At 32.3% G+C, this 21,096-nt stretch overlaps 2 protein-coding genes across 2 annotated transcripts; both read right to left on the bottom strand.

The window, feature by feature from the left end:
• Positions 1-4,835: 4,835 nt before the first annotated feature.
• Positions 4,836-6,505, bottom strand: LOC144563188 (uncharacterized). The gene is made up of 3 exons (XM_078312603.1): positions 6,272-6,505; positions 5,804-6,052; positions 4,836-5,295 (listed from the first exon to the last, which is right to left on the bottom strand). The coding sequence occupies exons 1-3, from the start codon at positions 6,431-6,433 to the stop codon at positions 4,957-4,959; spliced, it is 750 nt and encodes a 249-aa protein (XP_078168729.1). The 5' UTR covers positions 6,434-6,505; the 3' UTR covers positions 4,836-4,956.
• Positions 6,506-9,051: 2,546 nt separating this feature from the next.
• Positions 9,052-11,313, bottom strand: LOC144562803 (Rab5-interacting family protein). Its single transcript, XM_078312097.1, has 4 exons — positions 11,143-11,313; positions 10,231-10,426; positions 9,745-9,764; positions 9,052-9,391 (listed from the first exon to the last, which is right to left on the bottom strand). Exons 1-4 carry the CDS (start codon positions 11,232-11,234, stop codon positions 9,361-9,363), a joined length of 339 nt encoding a protein of 112 aa, XP_078168223.1. The 5' UTR covers positions 11,235-11,313; the 3' UTR covers positions 9,052-9,360.
• Positions 11,314-21,096: the final 9,783 nt, after the last annotated feature.

Here is a 21,096-nt window from a genome sequence, read left to right as displayed (position 1 = left end):
AGTCTTGATTGAGTCATGAGTTGAATTCGAATCGAGTTGGAAGTAACTCTGATTCAACTCATGAATTAACTAAGTCAGTTAACTTGATTTAAAACTGATTCGAGTTGTTAGTTTATCATCTTGCTCCTCAACGAATTTATATAGCTTGCATTTTGCAGTAACTCAAATTTTAACAAAGATTAAATGATTTTGTGCATTACATGTGTGGACTGAATTGGTCTGAATTTTGATTGGATGGTCGAAATTTCAAATTTAAGATATGACTTATGAAGTTATGAGGTAATATATAGAATACAGACTCCTTCATTTCCACATTTTATATTGTTTATGAGGTAATATATAGAATACAGACTCCTTCATTTCCACATTTTATATTGTTTTTGGTTCAACATTGGTCAGGGGCAATATTTTCTTCTTTCTTTTCTCTTTCTTGGATAAAATAACAGTGTTGTAAATAACGGTGTGTGTTTGTTGGATGAACAGGTTACCATTAAGTAATTATTCGGTATGTTGTGTATTGTATATATTAGTTAATCTGACATTTGAGGTAATTTTTTTCGTCCTTTTGAAATTTTTAAAATGATTGACTAAATAATTCAATAAATGACTGACTAAACGGACTAAATAGCCGTTTAAATGGAAAGCGGATGATTAATCGAACATACGAGACAATTTGACGTTCTCATCCGCAAACAACCTTTCACACCTTATGTTTGTGACAGTTTGGTTACTGTCATCGACCGAGTCTAACCGTCAATTAGTCAGACAACTTGACCGTTTTTTTTTACAACACTGTAAGGTAGAGATCAATGAATTTTTTTTTATTTATTATTTTACAAGACAATTTGTCAGCGATGCATTGCATATTTGTTGAGAATATAAGCAACAGAAGATCCATATCAGTAGCTGACTGTCTAATTCATGCCAGGTGGGAACGAGGCACGTGAGCGGCGCAGGGGCCGTGGAAACAGCGCACGCCTATGTTAGATTTCCTATTCAATATTCCAAATCCTTTTTGTGTCTGTTCATTGGGGGGCCACCATTTCCTATCCTACCGAAATTTTTATTTCTACCATATTAACTCAAAAGATTTCTTTTTGAGTTAATGCAGAAGATACGAATTCCAATTTAGAGGCCTCCAAATAAAATTGGCAGCTCTATTTTTTTGTTTTTTTTTTTGTAAATGGCACAAATGAGGTGATTTTAAAAATCAAATAAAATTTCAATTTAAATCGGCACTGATGAGGTGGCACAAATTTCAAAAAAGTCATACAATTTCTATATAAAAATAAAATGGAGCCGCAGGACTAATTGACAGCCTCTAATATTTGAAGCCGCTAAATAATTTGGTGGCATGAGTAGTTTTCAAATTCTCATCAAATGAGAGTGTTTTGGATTATTTATTTATTATTATTATTATGATGGTATAAATACAAATTTCAGCCTATCCTAAGTTGGAATTTGCCGATTTCTTTATTTATAGTGTAAAATACCAACAATTCATAGTATCATTTTTACAAAAATTTCTCAAGAATTGAAGTACAATTCAGTATAATTGGATTTATTATTTGAGTCCTTAAGATTTTTTGTGGCTTCTAGACTGTAACGAATCATTGCAGCTCATGAATTCGAACATATCATAGCGACCTTGTTTGTTTTGGATATTTTTGCAAAATAATGCTACATATTTAATTATTTATTGTATAATACCATGAATTGAATGATCGGTGGAATTTGCATTTTGAGCCTCAAATTCAGTATGCTATTTTTTTTTGTTTCAATTGTCCATTTTCTTGGTAAATAATGATTAACTAGTATCGTATAAGTACGTTACAATATAGATATATTATAAGAGAATAAAAAAAAATTCATACAAAAGTAACATATTTTTATAAAAAAAGGTAGATTAATAAAATAAATAATTATTCAACAATAAAAAATATCAATATATTCTCATACAAATGTAAATCACACCTAAGAATTTTATTTTTTCTGGTATATAATATTTTTTTTGTTATGTTGGTTAACATAGAAATAAGAAAAATCATCAAAATAAGTTGTATTATTTTTCGTTGTCATATTATGACACATTCTGTTGTATTATTTGTTCTTTCTGACAAATTATCCTCTTAAAAGACTTATATTAAATAACATATCTGTTATTAAAACAAAAAATTATAAGACAAGTATTATTTGCTATTGTTATTATTATAAAGGTTATTTTTTCTCTTCCTAAGAATTATATGTATGTACCTAAAATAGATAACATAATCATGTTTACTTAGTTAAATAAGATTATTAAATGATAAATAACAATTCGTATATGATATAAAAAATTGAAAAAAAAATGAAGACATGATTGATCAATTATCAATCAATCTAAAAATTCTTTAAAAAACATTAAAAAAATGTAATGAAGGTAGACAAATAAACTTGTGGCGAGTACATATATAATAAATTTTGACTTTTAAACGTAAAAAAACAAAAAAAAAATATGCATAAAAAAAAAAAAAAGATAGACTATTTGATTAGAGAATTGATATTCAATCCAAAATTTTATATTTTAATCATAGCCGTTGGCAGCTACTTATATAAGAATAGAGATTAACAAGGCTAAAGCAATGTACTCTCCTCGAGAACATTTTATCTTTTATTTTCCTTTTTCTCTTTGAACTTAACCATGAACACCTTTTAATTTTGAGAAAAACAATTTTGCTCTTTGGAAGAATTTCGGCTAGAACTAATCAAAACCTATCTTTTATCAATATAAAGATTTATTATTTTTAATTATAGATCATGTCTTGTATAAATTTTTAATCATATACAAAAAGATAAAATAAATCACTACTAATGCTAAAAAAAAACACTGACTGTTGATAATGGTAATAATTGGCTATTTATCCACTAATATTAATCATATAAAAAATTAAATAACTATCCACCAATAATATTAACTGTCGATCCTTTTTTATAATGTGTATATCATGTATAAAAACAAAATATCAACTTAAAGCAAAAATCTCCTTAGCAATTCCTGAAACACTGAAAATTTTAGTTTCAATTTTGCTGATTTGCATTTTTTTTTTTTTGCAGCTCAAATGGAAGTCCAAATAAAAGGGTCCGAAAATTTTATTTATACCATATTTAGAAAAAAAAAAGAGAGTAAAAAAACATGTTTTATGTGGAATTTCAGAAATACCAGGGCCGCCAATTCAATCTGCGGCTTCATTGGAGGGGCTGCGGATTGAATTGGAGGCTCTAAAAAAACCCAAAAAATGCACTGTAACATACTGGTATTTAGTTTTTTTTTTTTTTTTTTTTTTTTGGGGGGGGGGGGGGGCTCCAATTCAATCCGCGGCATCCAAGAATGAGGCTGCATATTGAATTGGAGGTTCTAGTATTTTTCGAATTTCCTAATTTCAGGGATTTTTTTTTTAAATGGTATTAATAAAAATTTTGGTGAAAGGGCACCATAAATGAAAATTTAAGAAGTAGAGCATAGTGACAAATTCTTGTAGCCTACGGCAATGTTGCCGTAGAAAAACATGTGACAAATAATAAATATATGAGAGCCAAACAGTGCATGTCCCAACAAACAGTGACCACTGTACTAGTTTCTCCGTATGTTGATTTATAGTAGTAAAAATATTTTCCAGTAATAGGACAAAAAAATTTCAGATTTCAGCAGATAGAAATTTGAGTTTCTAAAGACTTGTAACAAAAATTAGAATGCTAATCCATTTGATAAAAACTGATATTTTTTAAATTTTTATCTCTTTTTTTTAGTTGATATTTTTTTAATTTGTTAGACTTATTGGTTAGAACTTTCAGATATCTTATCAATAATCCTTTACTATAATCTGAAATTAATCTGAGGACGAGAACCAGTTGTTGATAAGTAGCAAAAGTAATACCCTCTGTGTAGAAGGTCTCATAATAAAAGTTAGGTGGTTACTAACTTTACTCTTAACTTCACTAAAAATCAATCTGAAATTGACCCAAAACATTCACAATTCATCCTCAATCAGTTGTACAAACAACAACAACAACTAAGCTTTTAATTCCAAACAAATTAAGGTAGGCTAGAAATGAAACCCAATCATAATCATAAAGTCTATGAGTTTCATTTCATGAGAGAATAGCTCAGTTGTACAAACAACAACAACAACTAAGCTTTTAATTCCAAACAAATTAAGGTAGGCTAGAAATGAAACCCAATCATAATCATAAAGTCTATGAGTTTCATTTCATGAGAGAATAGCTGCTTTTCGATCATTAGTCTATTGTTGGCTTGCCATACTTATCACGAGTTCACGACCCTCATCTATTATGGCTTATAACAGGCTATGCAGAAACTACTACCAGTGGAATTCTCAGTTGTACAGATATAGCTAAAATGTACCTCAATTATCAAATTAAGCACAAAAAGAAAATAAAAAAGGGAACAAATGACATACTATAGTTAGTGGTCTAGAGTAGTACTCTATGATGGTATCTTCTTTCAAATATTTTGTTGATTAAAAGCTAATCATTCTTGGTTTGCAATCATATATATTGTGACCAGCATTCATTAATACATTATTTGTAGGGGGAATTGCACAGACCCCTTAAAATCTTCAAAATTACGTATTTCCCTCTTAGAACTTTGAAATTATGTATTCTCCCCTCTAAACTTCAAAAACTCACAAATTTATCCACTTTATTGTCTTTTATATTAGAAAATTTATAAAATACCCATTTTATCATTTTATAAAAAGCATAAAACACCAATTTGACTCAAATTTGAATCTGAATGGTTTCTCTACAAATGTGACTCAAAATTTAGAGAGAAAATACGTAATTTTGAAGTTTTTGAGGGGTATACGTGAAATTCCCCCTTATTTTTATAAGTATAACAACCAAAACATTCTACAGTCACTAATAAAAAGGAAAAAAAATCCGGTAAATAAAAAACACTCAGACATTTTCGTCGAGAGCTTCCTCTAAATCACGAGGGCCATGAAGAAGTCTCGAATGTTCGGTCGTAGTATCAAGGAAGTACAAGGAGAAGCACATTATGACACTAAAAACCACCATCGGAATCGGACCAAACATCCAAAGGAAAAGAATGAACGAGATGTAAAATGCCCTCAAACCAAGCGACCAAAAATGGGTGCCTCGGTTCAAACCCGATGATACGTACTCAACAAATTCGGCGGTTTTGAGGGCTTCATCTTCTTCCTTTTCTTCTCCTCGTGATTTCTTCAAAGATGGAATCCCAAGCAGGAAACTGGTGTGTGCATAGTACCGGATTGCCTGATAAAATTAAGTTCTATTATCACATTCTTCAAAGTACACAAAAATTTGAATTCACAATCCAACCGTCTGATCAGAATCCGAGTCAATTTGAGTCATTTTGAATATTCATGCCAATTTTTGAAATAGACGGTCCCAATTTTTTTTGTGAGTTGCGATTCAACCAATAAACCCAAAATTTATTAGTGCATTTGTATTATTTAACTGGCGTTGGTATAATTGGGCTTGTTACTAAAGTGGGCTTGTGGGCTCTAATTTTTTCATATTAACTTGAGTTAAGCTTAGGTGCTACAGATAGCATAAGTTTTTCATATTAACTTGGTATAATTGGACTAATTGACGGTTAGACTTAGCCTTACTCTATTAATTTTGTCCAAATTGCCCAAAGCTTTTTGTCCAAAAGTTAAGACAATTAATTACAGTTAAGAATTTTAAGTAATAGTGCACATAAATTAAACAATTTCCAACAACAAGATGATTAGCTGAGGTAACAAACTAAATAACTAACCTGGACATTACAAACGAATGCGAAAATAAAGCAGAGAGCAATGGCGAAGAACTTGACCGACGAGAGGAGGTTAGTCTTGTTGCCATAGATGAGCATGGAGGCCGAGGTCAGAGGGGAACGGTTTGCGTTCGCGCCCATGAAGACGCTTATCAGCGACACCAGCGTTATGGCGGTGGTTGCCAGAACCGTCGATGCCATTATGTTGTTTCTCAGGGTCTGCACTGCTAATATTCCATTTTTCTCTGAATCCTGTATTTTGTTTTTTCCTTTTACAGTTAAATAAGGAATAGTTAAATTAAAAAAAAAAAAGTAAGAAACCTTTAATCTCCCTGGTAAATTAAATTAATACTTGTTAAATTTGTAATTAAACTTGGTAATTATATATGAATTAATTAAACCTCTGTAAAATGCTTGTTAATTGAAATAAAATAAGAAAGAAATGGTGAAACAAAAGCTAAGGGATCTAACGGTCATAATTGCGGTGGCCCATCGTTTACGAGCCATGGCGTTGAGGCCTATGACAGTGCGTGCGGGGTGGCGAACGATCATGCGGAGCAGCCACAGGTGATAGCCGGTTACAACAGCAAGAGCCACCGGCACTAGCACCAGGTCCAGCCGGTTTTCCTTCATTTCTCTCCCTTGCAATTTTGAAGGGGTTCTGTTGAGTGTTGATCAAGCATAATTAAGATCAGCGTTCACTGCAAAAAGAAAAGCAAAAGTGAAAGAAAGCTTGCGGATGTATTGTGGCTAAGTCTCTGTATCCTATTGTATTGCTATATCTTTGATCGAGTGACCAACTCACCAGCATAGTGACAAATGAATAGTTAGGGTTCGGTTCGGCGGAGTCAAAAGTTTGTAATTCGGATATAATTCAGAAATGATTTAGTATAATAAAGAAGAAAAAGAAATAATTTTTTTTCGTATTTTTCTCACAAATAATTCGTGACTTGCTTTTTATTCACGTTTTATTCGCGCATAAAACGTATTATACGTTCTTTTACTTTTTATTCGGAGTTCTGTTCGAAAACATCAAAAAAACGAATAAAACATGAATTATTCGCATATATTGTTACTGTGGTGACCTGCCTCTCAATTTTAACAAAATCATATAACAAAATAATAACATAGTATTGTTATGTTATTGTGACTATGACAATGTATATTGTAATTAGGGAATCAACGGGCCGATATGAACTGAGCCGGGCTAGGTTTGACTGAGCCAATCACGAACCGAACTAGCTTGTTAACATCTTGTTTGTTGTGAACTGCGTTGCATACAGACCATTTGCTATGAAATAATTTATTTTCTTCTTATAAGGGTTTCATTCTCAAAAAAGAATACTAAAAAGTTGAACAATAAATTTATCTTATTTATACAATGAGCTAAGAAATGAACCGAGCTGACTCAAATTTGAACTTCATAATTTATATCGAACTTTTTTTTTATTTTTTGCCAGCTCTAATTATAAATATTTATAATGGCCGAAAAAGCAATGTGGCGCTTTGCACGGGCCACAGTAAATCCATACTAGACAGAGATGGAGGCTGTTGTCTCTTTCATTATAATGTACGGCTACGCAGTACGTAGGTTGTAGACCGTGGCAGCTAGAAGCGGTGCCTTGTCATCGGAACGAGATACGCTGCTATTTAAAATCCTGCTATGCTGTTATGCTGTTCTTCTCTTCCTATCCCAATCCGAGTGTATAGAGTGGAAAAATACACGCTGTGTCGTAATTAATATGTTATGATTTTGGTTTTGTGGCGTATTGTGTTATGGTTAAGTTATTTTTTTACATGCTGTGTTGTACTGTGATTATAATATCAAGAAGTGGTCACGATACGCGAATGGTCACGCGAATGTGCAGTGACCAAACGTACTTGACGTGACTTGTATGTCCATTTGATCAATATCTAATTATTCTAATTACACGTGACTCGCGTAACCACGTGTTATGCCGTGCCGTGACTAGATCTTTCATGTGTTGCATCGTGCCAAAGTTTTAAAAAATGGACACGGTACAGGACACGCGAGTCACGTCACGTAACTGAACTGACACGCGTATCGTGTGTTCCATGATGTAACTGTGTCATTCCGTGATGGAGCTGGCTCCACGGTGCCATTTTTCTAACTCTACGAGTACCTCCCATTGGGGAGTTTGGACAGATTTCATTTTTTTTTTTTTTTTTTGAGTAAAAACGGATACGGATCGGATAGTGGTAAAACCATATCTGTATCCGTTTTTATTTTCCGGATACGGATACAGATCGGATATTAGACGGATACAGATACGGATCGGATATTAACCGGATACGGATATCCGCTTTTTATAATAGTGAATAACATAATATTTTTTCATAATTCATATTAAATTATATAATATATATCTACTATTCGGATACGGATAATTAAAATTCAAAACCATATCCGTATCCATATCCGCACGAATATTCGGATATCGGATATCCGTATTAAATTTTCAGATACGGAGTCGGATACGGTCGGATAATATCCAACCTGTTTGCACCTCTACACCCAACTATTTAATATCCCTGTCATTACAACAAATAATTTTCTCCATCATGATTTCAAACCCATTACCTCTTAGAGACCGACTGATTTCATTTTTAGAATTTTTTTTTTTTTCTATTTTTTGGGCGTAAATAGCTAATTTTTTACAAGGTTCCTTTAGTTAATTCTATACGGTTGACAGGCAGGAAAATCTATGAAATGATTTCTACGAATTTATGAATGGAAAAATAAATTAGATTTTGGAAAAAAAAAAAGTTTCTTCTTTGTGAAAATTAAAGTATGTAAATTTTTATAAAGGGGCCCGTGTACCATAAACGAGCCCACTGTAAGTCTCCTAAGGTATACTATTCTTTTTTGAAAAGACTTGGTAGAAGGGAAGGTATACTATTCTTGAATCAGAGTTATCCAATCCAATTTGATTTGATGCAAAATCATTTTATTTATAGTTGGATTAACAATCCAATCACGCACCGACTAACACCAATTTTGGCAAATAATAATTGTTACCTGCCCCCAAAAAATTGAGAATCAATTTTTGGCATTACAATATACCTGAGATATCTTTATACTAAAAGTTTATCTAAGCTTTTACCAACATACAGAGGCATTTGAAAATAATGGGGTGGTGTGCAGTAAACAATGGCAACAGTTGGTATTTGTTGAATACCATAATGCCTCAATACCATGGCCAACTTATACATGTATAATTCCTCGTGTATTGTTGAATAAAATAGACCAAATTGGTATCTGCTCAGATAAGATGTCAAAACATTAACAATTGTACAACAGTTAAATTTACTCGGCATGATATCGAAGCCTCTGATCCAACAAAGATTGAAATGAAGCTAATCTCCTCTAGATAACAGGCAGAATGGCAGAATCATCGGTAGCAAAAAATTACAATTACCCTTAATCTCAAATATTACAAATAAAAATAAAAATTTAATCTACTGAAAATCTGGTACTATATAACAAATTACAAAAGCTAAAGTGAAAAGAAAAAAGTTCATCACCAGCGATCTTTTCCTCAAAATATATGAACGAAGTCATACGCAAATCTGAAGAAAATAAGTCAAGGATTCTTATGAAAAAAGTTACTGAGGTGGTGCATGTAATATCAGATTAAGATCCTACAACTATCTAAGTTCACTTTTATAATTTCTTTTATGAAGGTAGGATTTTGGTGGTGCAATGTCCCTACAACCTAACAGAAAGAAAAAGAAAAAAAGGAAAAAAAAAAAAAGGCGGGGAGGGGGTGGGAATCAGAGAGAGAACAAACAAAACTCAACTGATAGTCTGATATAGTTACTAAACTATACCAGTACCAGTAATAATACCAGATTGGAACAAACTATGCACATGCAATTTCGAGAAATAAAATATAAAGAGGCTTCATGCTAGTAAAGGATACGTCCAGAAAAGCACAAATGACTGCAAAAAAGAATGCAACAGTAAATTAATAACAATTAAGTAAAAGGAAACAGTTAGCAACAATTACCAAAAAGAAAATATAGTATCATTCAAACCAGTGAGTACAATTTGCAAGGATTACCAAAAGTCATCATTCAAAACAAATAACGATATACTAGCATCAATATGGCTGCTCGGTTAATACACAGCCAAATCTAGGCCCCACCAATTAAAATCAAATATTATCTGGTAACTTTTCTAATCTGAATACTAAGTATTGATTGCATATATCACAAGTTGGGTCATGGTAGTTGGTAGGGTAATTAAAAAAAAAATTTCAACATTGGAATTGCAGAATATAATTACATCAAGGAAAGAATAATTTGACCCCATATCAAAACCAGGTTGATTTGTAATCCTCGCTTGTACAACACAAGTATTCCAATTTGCAAAAGAAGAACAAAACTTGTAGTAAAATAAAACTAACCATGAGGCCGCCTAGAATACCATCAAGAAGAATCCTATTCCAAGAATCAAAGTACGAACCAGCAGAGAACTTGGCCTTTGCTGCCAGCCCGAGAGAGGCGGCTAGCATCACCATAAAATAGAAGACAAAACCAGTAAGGCCAGTGAACCCCCAAATACCAGCAACCACTCCTCCTATGATAGACAGGAAGGTTCGGCTGTGACAGAGAAAGTTCAAACAATATAAGATAATATCATGTGTGTGAACAACAGGAGATTATTTTTGTAATCAAATTAAGCATGGCCAAAACACCTACGGTATACCCCTTCTTGCCCAACTAAATGTAATTTTTTTTTTCTATTTTTGACGTCGTTTTGTACAGGCCTATACAGATTGGTACTGGACCAGACCAGCAAAAGATCATGTACGAGTTCACTTAAGTTCTAATCATGCCCAATTGTGATTACATGTCTGAGTCTCGGTTTCTATTTTTCAGTGCAAGATTAATGCTCAACTGAATCCTCTGTTGCTCAACCCAGTGTATCCTCAATTTACCATTAATGGGGCAAGTTATTGTTGAACAAACCAAAATACAAAAAAGTGATAGCACCATGCCAGTAGTGAGCTCAGACAACTAGACTAGCAGTATATGGTGTAGTAGTGCTCTTAGAAAACTGATACGAACAAACTAACACAAGTATCTTATAAACTATATTGGCATCTCAAATCTTAAACTTGCATTGACCATCTCACGAATTGATCAATTTTAGGTATGTACCAAACCAAAGATCGTGTTGAAATCGCAATAGGATACTTGTGATTGGGAAGATCCAATCACACATCCACCCACTTGGAATAATCTTAGTGGCACGAGAAAGGTTATTGCTTTAACATGAATAGAAAGGATGAAGAATCAGGGGAGCAAGAAGAGACCTGTAGTTGATCGATTTCATGTTGGATTGGAGATTTTCGCCATTGATGATTGCGGGGAGGTCAGAAGCGGCAGATCTATCCTGAGTCGCCATGGCCTCCTCTGCGCTTTTCTTCCGATCAACAAAGGAGGCGATTAGAGGCGGAGAGAGAAAGGGGTTTATTTCGGTGCGTATTTTAGTCTTATAATGGGATGAGCTCAGATCCTCCCCGGTACCGTAATAGGGAATCTTTTACAATTACTGGATCTGGACCGTTCTTTTTTAACTTGGCACGAATCTCAAAGCCCAATAATACTGCCCCGCGCTAGCCCGAATCTCAAACCGTAAAGTGAAGGGAATCTTTTACAGTAATGGATCGGATACTTGTCCATTTTAAACTTTATAGGTATCCGGGATTACAGCACCAAGTTTGGATATCCTACAGTACCCCAATGTTTGAGTTTAGATATGGACCGTCCGATTCGAATCGGATCGTCAGATTAAAGGGGTCCGTGAGCTCCATCTTGGACCGGATTAGGAAAGATTTGAATCGGACGATCGTGATCTAAACTCAAATATTGAGTTACTTTAGGGATCTGGACGAGGTCACACCTGGGCTGAAATATAACATCAACATTGCATCTATAAATAGGCTGGGTTTAGAAAGCCCAAATAAGTATTTTTATTATGTACAATATTATAAACGACATCATTAAAAGGACCAATTTGCAAAATGATTTGGGCTTTAATAGTTTCAGTTTCAGCTTCATTCAAATTTACAGTTCATTATTTTAGAACATATCCTCAGGTTACGGTCGTAATTACCACTAAGTTAGAATTAGCCCAAATTAGCCCAGAAATAATAAGAATGTTATTTGGAGAATAATTCTTTTGTATGTTATAGAGGGAGGGGGGTTTTAATATTTTTTTTCTTCTTCTTTTTCTTCTTTATTTTGGATGAACGAAAGTAGATTATAATTATCTCCCTTAGTTCATTAAACAATGGGATCATAATTTCTTATGAGCAGAATTATGTTTCTGCGAGTTGTTAGATTAATTTCAATTAAGTGGCCTAGATAATGGATGTAAATGTTTTGGGAGTTTTAGTCTCTGAAGTCACCAAATAAATTTTGTAACTCTTAGTGTCATGAATATTGAGAGTTTCAATTCTTTTGGTTTTCCACTGTTAATAGCACACTAAATCTAATCCGTTCATTTGGTATTTGATGGATGTACCAGATTAAAGCTAAACAAATATAAATAGGTCCTATCCCTACCCATTAGAAGTTACACACAAATATTTTCATTTCAAATGTTTGTAACATTAAGAGAAAAAGAATTAAGGGAGAGAAACTGTTTATACACCAAGTTGAAGTAACATGGCTGCATCTTTCGCATCAGGTAATTTTATGTTTGTGACAAACATATTCTATAAGATCCTAAAAATTATGTTTGATCTATGTTAATGCATAGAGACTTACTCAAGTACAATTAAATTGGAATTATTCCATGATATATTAAATATGGTTTGTTTGTTTGTTTTTTTTTGTTGTGAGTAAGAATGCAAGAGTGATTAACGCTTGTGCAAAGTTTTGTAATTTCTTCTTAATGATGCATCTTTTCACCTGATACTCGCTACCTGGATATCATAAAAAAATGCATCTTTTAATTATTTTCCACCGTGACAAGACAGTTGTGCAATTTATTATAGGTAGAGGGTTAATTTAGCAAATTACTTGTGATCCGGGAATATATCAACATCTGTTGCTTTTTTTTAAGTGAAAAGCAGAACTTGCTATTTTTCTCTCTCTCTTCAAAGAGGATAGGAAAGAGAAACATAGGAGATAGAGAAAAGAGCAGAAAGTAACAGAAATTTAAAGAGCAACGGATCTCATTCTCTCATAACATGTTTGTGTTGTGAGAGAAAGATTCCGATGAGATTGAAATGTGTATGATGTCTAGTTTAAGGTTTTCTATTTGTATTGAAATTTGCACAGATAATTTAAATTGACAGTACAGTTTGAATCTACTCACGCAAACTTAAATCGGACATTAAATAGATTTTGATCCTATAAAAACCCTCTCCCGGTTTGTGTTACTTTTTTCAGGACAAATTTTTTGCTATCTTCAAAATTCTAAATATAGATCTGTGAGCAAATGTTTCCGTAATTAACTTGCCACAAATTAATGTTTAATGCGAATTTTAAATCTCGATATACAAAAATTGATATTACAAATTTTTAAAATTTTTAAGAGCTAGCATTTGATATAATAACAAAGACACATGTCTTATGATGTGGGAGGTCAGGGATTTAAAATTCATATAGAAGTCTTTTATGGACAATTAAATGGAAGTCGGTAAGCTAAACCTCCATCTTTCTATATAAAAAAAAAAAAGATATTAGAAAAATTTCCGTATAAGAAACCGAACATTACCCTTAAAAAAATAGTCTTGTTGCCCCCATTAAGTATGTAAAACATAAGTGATTTTTGAACCGGAATGAATAACTCAAATTCAAAATATTTTTATTTGTTTCAATAACATTTCAAGAAATATGTTAATTTTTTTACGTCTGCAAAAAATCTTGTCTGAAAAATATTTCATAGTACTTCTAGTATATCTAAATTATAAAATACTTTATCTATTTTGTAATTTTATTTAATGTTTCTTTTAATATATTCAAATTATAAGTTCTATCCTGTGGGTCCTTTTTTTTGTCCTCTAAAAAATTGTTGACGTCCATAAATATCGTGTTATAAAAACAATAGTTTCAATTTTTATTTAAGTACCACATATTTTGTTGAACGCCATTGATATTCAAATTTAAATATTAAAATATAAAAACATGTGGTGTTAGAACTCCACGATCAAATTATGGTTTTTTGGGTGTTTTGAAGAGGGTATTATTTTTCACAATTCAATTCATAAAAATATTAAGGGTTTGTTCGACATGTACTAAATTTATAAAAGATAAATATTTATGGGCGTGAGATCTGATGTTACTATTAAACAGACATAAAAGAAAAATTATATCAGAGATGAAAGATAAAAAAAAAAAAATGAAAAGACTCGATTTCACTTCAAAATTTAACCTTGAAGTGACAGAAAGTTTGATAAATATTCCAATTGTGAATATTGAATCATTTTAAATAATATTTGAATAACTATTATTTCACAACTAATTTTCATGTTATGGGTGAGAAAAAAAGGTGCTAGGACGTATATTAGAATTAGAATTAGAATTTTTTTTAAAAAAATCTCTTTGTTGTTTATGTTGAAATAGTTAATTGATTGAGCCGATAAACACACTAAATAAGTAAAATAAAATAGACACAGAGAAACTTAAAAATTGAATTTGTGAAGTCACGTGCGTCGCATATATTTCCTTATTAAAAAAAATATCAAAAATTGTGAAATTGTGAGGGAAAATCGAACTCTCAACTTTGAAATAACTAACCGGTTTAGAACTTTTTTTCTAGCCAATTGCGTTAAATCAAATTATTATTATTATTATTATTATTAGTATTATTATTATTATTATTATTATTTTAAAGATAAAATGATGGAATTATTAAGCACCATTATAGTATTTTCATATCATAAAAACTATGGCGCCATAGTGTGCTATTCTGCACTATAACCGCGTTTGATGGATATTGTACTGTTTTTTTAGCTATTCCATAAATCTTTGATAAAATTAATAATATAAAATAAGGAACTCCCGGAATAAGTAAGAGTCACCATGTCAAAAATAAATATTGTGCAAGTGCATCAATTATAACTAATAGTCAACTCATTGGTATATGTAATAATTAATCTTCATTTACGAAGCAAGCAAAGTCTACTCACAACTCAAAAGTCCCAATCAATAAATATTGTTTAATATTGAGTATTATATTCAGCAATCAAACATATACATTTAATAAAAAGGTGGCCAATATAGATGAATATCATAAGATTTATTACATTCTCTTACAGTTTATTTTATTTGACATACACTTTTTTTTATTTTCTATTTTAATTTCTAGATGAGAACGGTTCAAATGCAGAAGCTTTCTGTTGTATTTGTATTCAAAATTTAAAATTTAAAAGACGAATTCAAGGTTTTATTGTTTATTTCATAAAGAATCTATCCGTATAAAATTTTATAATTTTTAGAAAATATTTTAAGCCGGCTAGTATGACATCAGTGTCATTTCAGTCTATACAACACTAATTCTAAAACCTATTGAATCGACTTTAAACGAATAATCCAAACTGTTCAAACTTGTCACACCCCAAATCCTGGGTCTGACAGCCTGCCGCGTATATTTATCAAGACATATATATACACAAGGCAGTTGATCTTTTATATGCATTACTAATATCCTCATCTGCTGTATCCGTGTAATAAACCTGAAAATAACCCAAAGGGTGGGGGTGAGAATAAATTCTCAGTGCGAAATTTGCCACAGTTTAGATTATTGGACTTGCAATCAGACTCTATATTCAAAAATGAAACCCAAACAATAACAATGCAAACAGATATATATATATATATAATCATAAATAACAGAATGCCAGTGCTCGACAACAATTTATCAACCTGAAACACAGTTCACGGAATTTCCAAGATGAATTTCAAACACAACATATATTTGGCTTAACTCGACTCATTAGGGCTTGTAGCAATTACAGATGTTCTTTCGAGCTGGACCCTTTATCAAACTCACATCTGTAGGGTTACTGACACCTACAGATGGCCAACCGAGCTGGACCCTTTATCTGACACTCATCTGCAATTGCTTGGCTTAACAGTTATTAAGGCCTGGTTCAAGTCACATAAAGAAAATTCTCTTGAGATGTCGTTTCCAATATTCGCAATATTCAATTGACCTTCCAAATGCATTAACACGTAGGAGAATGCCACCGAGCCATAGACGTTACACACTAGTCACCCACGATTCCAATTCACACATCATAACATAATCACCCTCCCTCGTCCCAACCGGTACTGGGAAACATTGAGGGCCGTTCACCTAAGGCCATTTAGGATCCTGGGAATCAAAGCCAGCATACAGCCCGACTTTGCAAATTCATTGGATCCAAGTGTTTAACTTCGTAAATCCATTCACATACATATCAAATCGTGGTGACTTTCAATCAAATCAGATCATAATAGATCGACACAACCTACAACCATACCAGCATGCAAATCACTCAAGTCATATCAATTCGAGTTTAATTTGATTGGGCTATACAAATGCTTTACACAATTCAATGATGCAATCAATGAGATTCAACATGACAAACGAATAACAGTTTAATTCCTGAAAATAAAGTATCAAACAAGTCCAAGAATCCCGCACTTGATTATGACGAGTGTACCGCTTAATTAAGGATCAGACGTCTCGAAGTGTCCCGCAAGGTCTTGTTCGACCGAGTCTACGCCTATATTACATGTATACTTAATTTAAATCATTGTTCAACGATTTATCTGCTTACTTGAGTGATATTATTTTCTTTATACTTTTCTCAACGTAATTCATATATTTTTGGTGTCAATCCTTTTATTCCTCTTTATTACTTAACATTTATACAATCTCACATAAATTCATACATATGGTCATAACAAGCTATTTCAAAGCCTATCTACCAACATTTCAATTTAAGATCTCTTTACAATTATTTCCATTCACATATGGCCGACCATGTATATAAATTTCAACAATTTACACTTTGTCCCCTTCACTTAAATTATTTACACTATCTAGGGATAATTTGCATAACAACCCCTAAACTTTTAACATTTCACAAAATGGTCCCTGTCAGTTCAAAGGCACCATACACACATTATCAGCACCATACCAGTAGTATACTAGGCTGGTACCACTGGTACCAGCACTATGCAAGTCAGCACAACAACACCTCAGCACAGGTCAAAATAGCCTCAACAAGGCATCAACAAGCAACAGCAAAACAGGAAGACAGAACAATGCAACCAAGTACACACAGGAAAACGAGCCATCGAGACCAGCAAAACAGAAACAAGCCCCAGGTCAGATCAGAACAGGCACACTAGAAATCAACAACACGGCTCAAACCTCAAGTCAGCACCAATTGCCGGGAAAATCAACAACCCGAGCAAAAAGGTGTAATTAACTACAATTCCCTCAACAAAATACAATCAATTGAACAAGAGGCTCGATAATTTATCCGATTAGAGCTAGCCTGGTATGGAGAGAGCAAATGGGAAAGGGGAATCGACACCGGAGCAATAACAACCCGAAATTAGCACAACTCAGCACCAACCAAGCATCAGAACAGCACCAATCAAGCACCGAGACAGCACCAATCAAGCACCGAGACAACACCAATCAAGCACCGAGGCAGCACCAAGCCAACACCGAGGCAGCACCACGCCAACACCAGCACGGCACCAAGCCAACACCGAGGCAGCACCACGCCAACACCAGCACGGCACCAAGCCAACACCGAGGCAGCACCACGCCAACACCAGCACGGCACCAAGCCAACACCGAGGCAGCACCACGCCAATACCAGCACGGCACCAAGCCAACCCCTCAACCCTAATTTCTAGGGTTTCATGAGAGGGAAGGGGAGGCAGAAAAGAGAGAGAGAGGGCGGATGGTTCTGGCGGGTCGAACCGAGAAGAAAAGGAGAGAGAGATGGGGCGGGTCCAGCGGGTTCGCCGGCGACGGAAGAGGGAAGAGGGGGCGGAGCCCCTTTGTTTTTGGCGTAGAAAGAGGAAAGGGGACGGGGGGGCTGGGGGTCTGTCACGGGTAGAGAAGGAGAGGAGAGAAATAGAGAGGGAGTTATTAAATTGGGTTGCTTTAAGATTCGTGCTGGATGAGATGAGTAGTTGATATAATTCCAAACTTTAAATTACAACATTTAAGATCTGTGTTAGATTTAATCGGATGGTCCCAATAATTCAGCATTTCATTATGGTCTCATTTTAATTGGTTTAAATTCCGTTTCTTTCATAAATTCAAATCGAAAGTTCATAAAATTTTGTAACTATATTTGTACATATAATTTGTGTATTTATCTCTCAATTTAAGATTCGAATAATTCGTTCTCCTTTTATATAATTATATATATTCAATTAGTTCTCTAAAAATTCTAAATGAACGAGTTTTATAATTTATATAATTTATTTGTACGAATAATTTCGTATAATTATACTCTTATTTGGAATTCAATTACTTATTTATTCACACGAATCTAATTAAATCAATTTCTTCTTTCCTAAAAATTCAAAGGAATTGTAACGGATTTTCTAAGTTTCTAATTTACCGAATAATTATAATTTTATTCCTAGTGCTATATTTTATCTTATTTCTAAATCTCTAAATTTTATTATACATAATTTCATACATTATTTATATTACGAAATTTTAGTTTCGTTTTAGTCGGTCAGAAAATTTCTGAACGATCGTTAAGTTAATTAAACTTTTTTTTATTTAAGCCAAATGATCGATTTAGCAAATTTAATCATGTTTTAAAATTTCGGAATGTAACAAAACCGATCTACTTCATTAGTTGTGTGTTTACATGCAAAATTTATAATTTTTCGAATTTATTTAGTATTAGATCAAGCGGTCAAATGTGAGAGTTTTTAAGTTAATTTTAATGTATTCATTTTTCAATATTTTTTTCCATTTGATTTGATACTAAAATACATAAGGTGTCACAAAATATCCGTAATTAATGTTTTTTGGTTTTGTTATTTTTATAGATAGGTTAGCTGCCTTTTGTGGGAAAAACCAAAAAATATGAGTAACTTTTTTTTTCATAAAATTATTACTGTGACATATATAAAGCAATCAAATTTCACCGAGTTAAAATTAAATTATTGAGTTGATTTTTTTTATTAAATTTCCATAGAAAATTGGTGGTCACAACATACCCTTAATCTCTAATTTGCTGTTGCGTATATGACTTTTCAGTTTGCTGTTGCGTTGAAATGCACAAGTAGTTCCCAATTTTTTATTAATGAAAAATAAAAATTAAAAATATCGGAATCGTTTTGTTGAAAAACTAAAATCTATAAAATATGGAATGGTTTATCCCGTCTCATTAATCTTGATTCTAATTAGCGATCTAACTAAAAAAAAAATTGGACGAAATAGACTATCTCGTTTATCACTGTAGTAATTTTTTTATTAATTTTTTTTTTCATTCTCTTATATGAAACAAAAAATGTTGCTACAATACTGGACGAGATAATCTATTATGTTCATAATATTTTCGAGTCTAGAGTTTAGGATTTAGGGTTTAGAGAATGAAAAAAAAAACCCTAAACTCTATTCTGTTCAAGATATTTTTTTTCCTGCTTAGCGAGACTAACAAAACACTAATTTAGATGAAATTTTTTGTTTTGTCCGAAGGACGGAATAATTAATCCCGTTTTTCTTATATTTTGATTTTTCAGTAAAACGATCCCCAATAAAAAAATCGGCAAGTAGTTCAGCTGTTGATGCCACAGAAAATCTGAACTTGGTCAATGCAAATGGACGCAGTATAACCGGCGCACGTAACGTTAGATGGCATTTATTTTATTTTGTTTTTAATTCTGATGTAAATGGTCACAATTTTAATTTTAGAAATGTATTAAATATCTTGTAAAGAATTAGAAAATTGGAAAAAAAGAATGTTTTATATATTTCTAAAATTAGATATACATTTTCTGTTGCCAACTCAAAGGTCAATTTTTTTGCGTTTAAAATTTTAACACGTGATATAATGTTGAAGAGAGGAATGCACTGTGTACCGGATTGTGTGATGTGTAGTGCGTGTTCATTTGAAATAATCTTTCATCTCTTCTTTGAATGTCGTTATGCAATGGAGGCCGAAATTTTTATAAATATCCAAAAAAACTATAAAATTACGGAATCTACCCACTGTTTGAATGAAATTCGAAAAATACCCAATCCGGTTATCCAATAACTGGATTTGTGACAAATTTCCGGTTAATGAATTCCCGGACTCAAAACAATATATCCGGTTAACCATTCACTGGAAAGTTGTTGTTGTTTTTTTTTTTTTTTTAACAACATATCTGAAAGTTGTATTTTTTATTATTTTTTTAAAAACAGAATTTTTTTAATTTTTTATATTGAAATATTAGAAATGTTGAATATATTTCTTTAAAAATAGATGAAATACAATATAATTTGATTTATTAGAAAGACTGCAACAAATAACCCGGATCAATATTTTTCAGGCCAGATTTTTCGCGGCTGTAAGAAAAATTAATATATTTCTTTGTGTTATTGGAAAAAAAATAAAAATGCTTAGATTTTGAGTTATTGATCCCGGTTCAAAAGTCACTTCTATGTAATCTAGAAAATATTGTGATCCTTCTAGGACATTTAATTTATGAAAAGTTGTATCTATTTTTTATTATTCAAAAAAAATTCTCAAAACAGATACAACTTTTTATAAATTAAATGTCCTAGAAGGATCACAATATTTTCTAGATTACATAGAAGTGACTTTTGAACTGGGACAAATAACTCAAAATATAAGCATTTTTATTTTTTTTCCAATAACACATAAAGAAATATATTAATTTTTCTTACAGCCGCGAAAAATTCGGCCTGAAAAATATTGATCCGGGTTATTTGTTGCAGTCTTTCTAATAAAGCAAATTATATTGTATTCCATCTATTTTTAAAGAAATATATTCAACATTTCTAATATTTCAATACAAAAAATTTTGTTTTTAAAAAAATAATAAAAAAAATACAACTTTCGGATATGTTGTTAAAAAAAAAAAAAAAAACAACAACTTTCCGGTGAATGGTTAACCGGATATATTGTTTTGAGTCCGAGAATCCATTAACCGGAAATTTGTCACAAATCCGGTTATTGGATAACCGGATTGGGTATTTTTCGAATTTCATTCAAACAGTGGTTAGATTCCGTAATTTTATATTTTTTTTTTGGATATTTATAAAAATTTCGGCA

Source organism: Carex rostrata, chromosome 12 (genome assembly GCF_964058835.1).
Source record: "Carex rostrata chromosome 12, lpCarRost1.2, whole genome shotgun sequence".
Lineage (NCBI taxonomy): Eukaryota > Viridiplantae > Streptophyta > Magnoliopsida > Poales > Cyperaceae > Carex > Carex rostrata.
This window is presented reverse-complemented; position numbering and strand designations above follow the sequence as displayed.

Coding starts and splice junctions, on each gene's coding strand:
- LOC144563188 (XM_078312603.1), bottom strand. CDS start 6,433: ATGAAGGAAAACCGGCTGGACCTGGTGCTAGTGCCGGTGGCTCTTGCT. Junction 6,053..6,271: donor GGGCCACCGCAATTATGACC/GTTAGATCCCTT, acceptor AACAAAATACAG/GATTCAGAGAAAAATGGAAT. Junction 5,296..5,803: donor CATTCGTTTGTAATGTCCAG/GTTAGTTATTTA, acceptor TAATTTTATCAG/GCAATCCGGTACTATGCACA.
- LOC144562803 (XM_078312097.1), bottom strand. CDS start 11,234: ATGGCGACTCAGGATAGATCTGCCGCTTCTGACCTCCCCGCAATCATC. Junction 10,427..11,142: donor ATGAAATCGATCAACTACAG/GTCTCTTCTTGC, acceptor TCTCTGTCACAG/CCGAACCTTCCTGTCTATCA. Junction 9,765..10,230: donor GTATTCTAGGCGGCCTCATG/GTTAGTTTTATT, acceptor TCTTTTTTGCAG/TCATTTGTGCTTTTCTGGAC.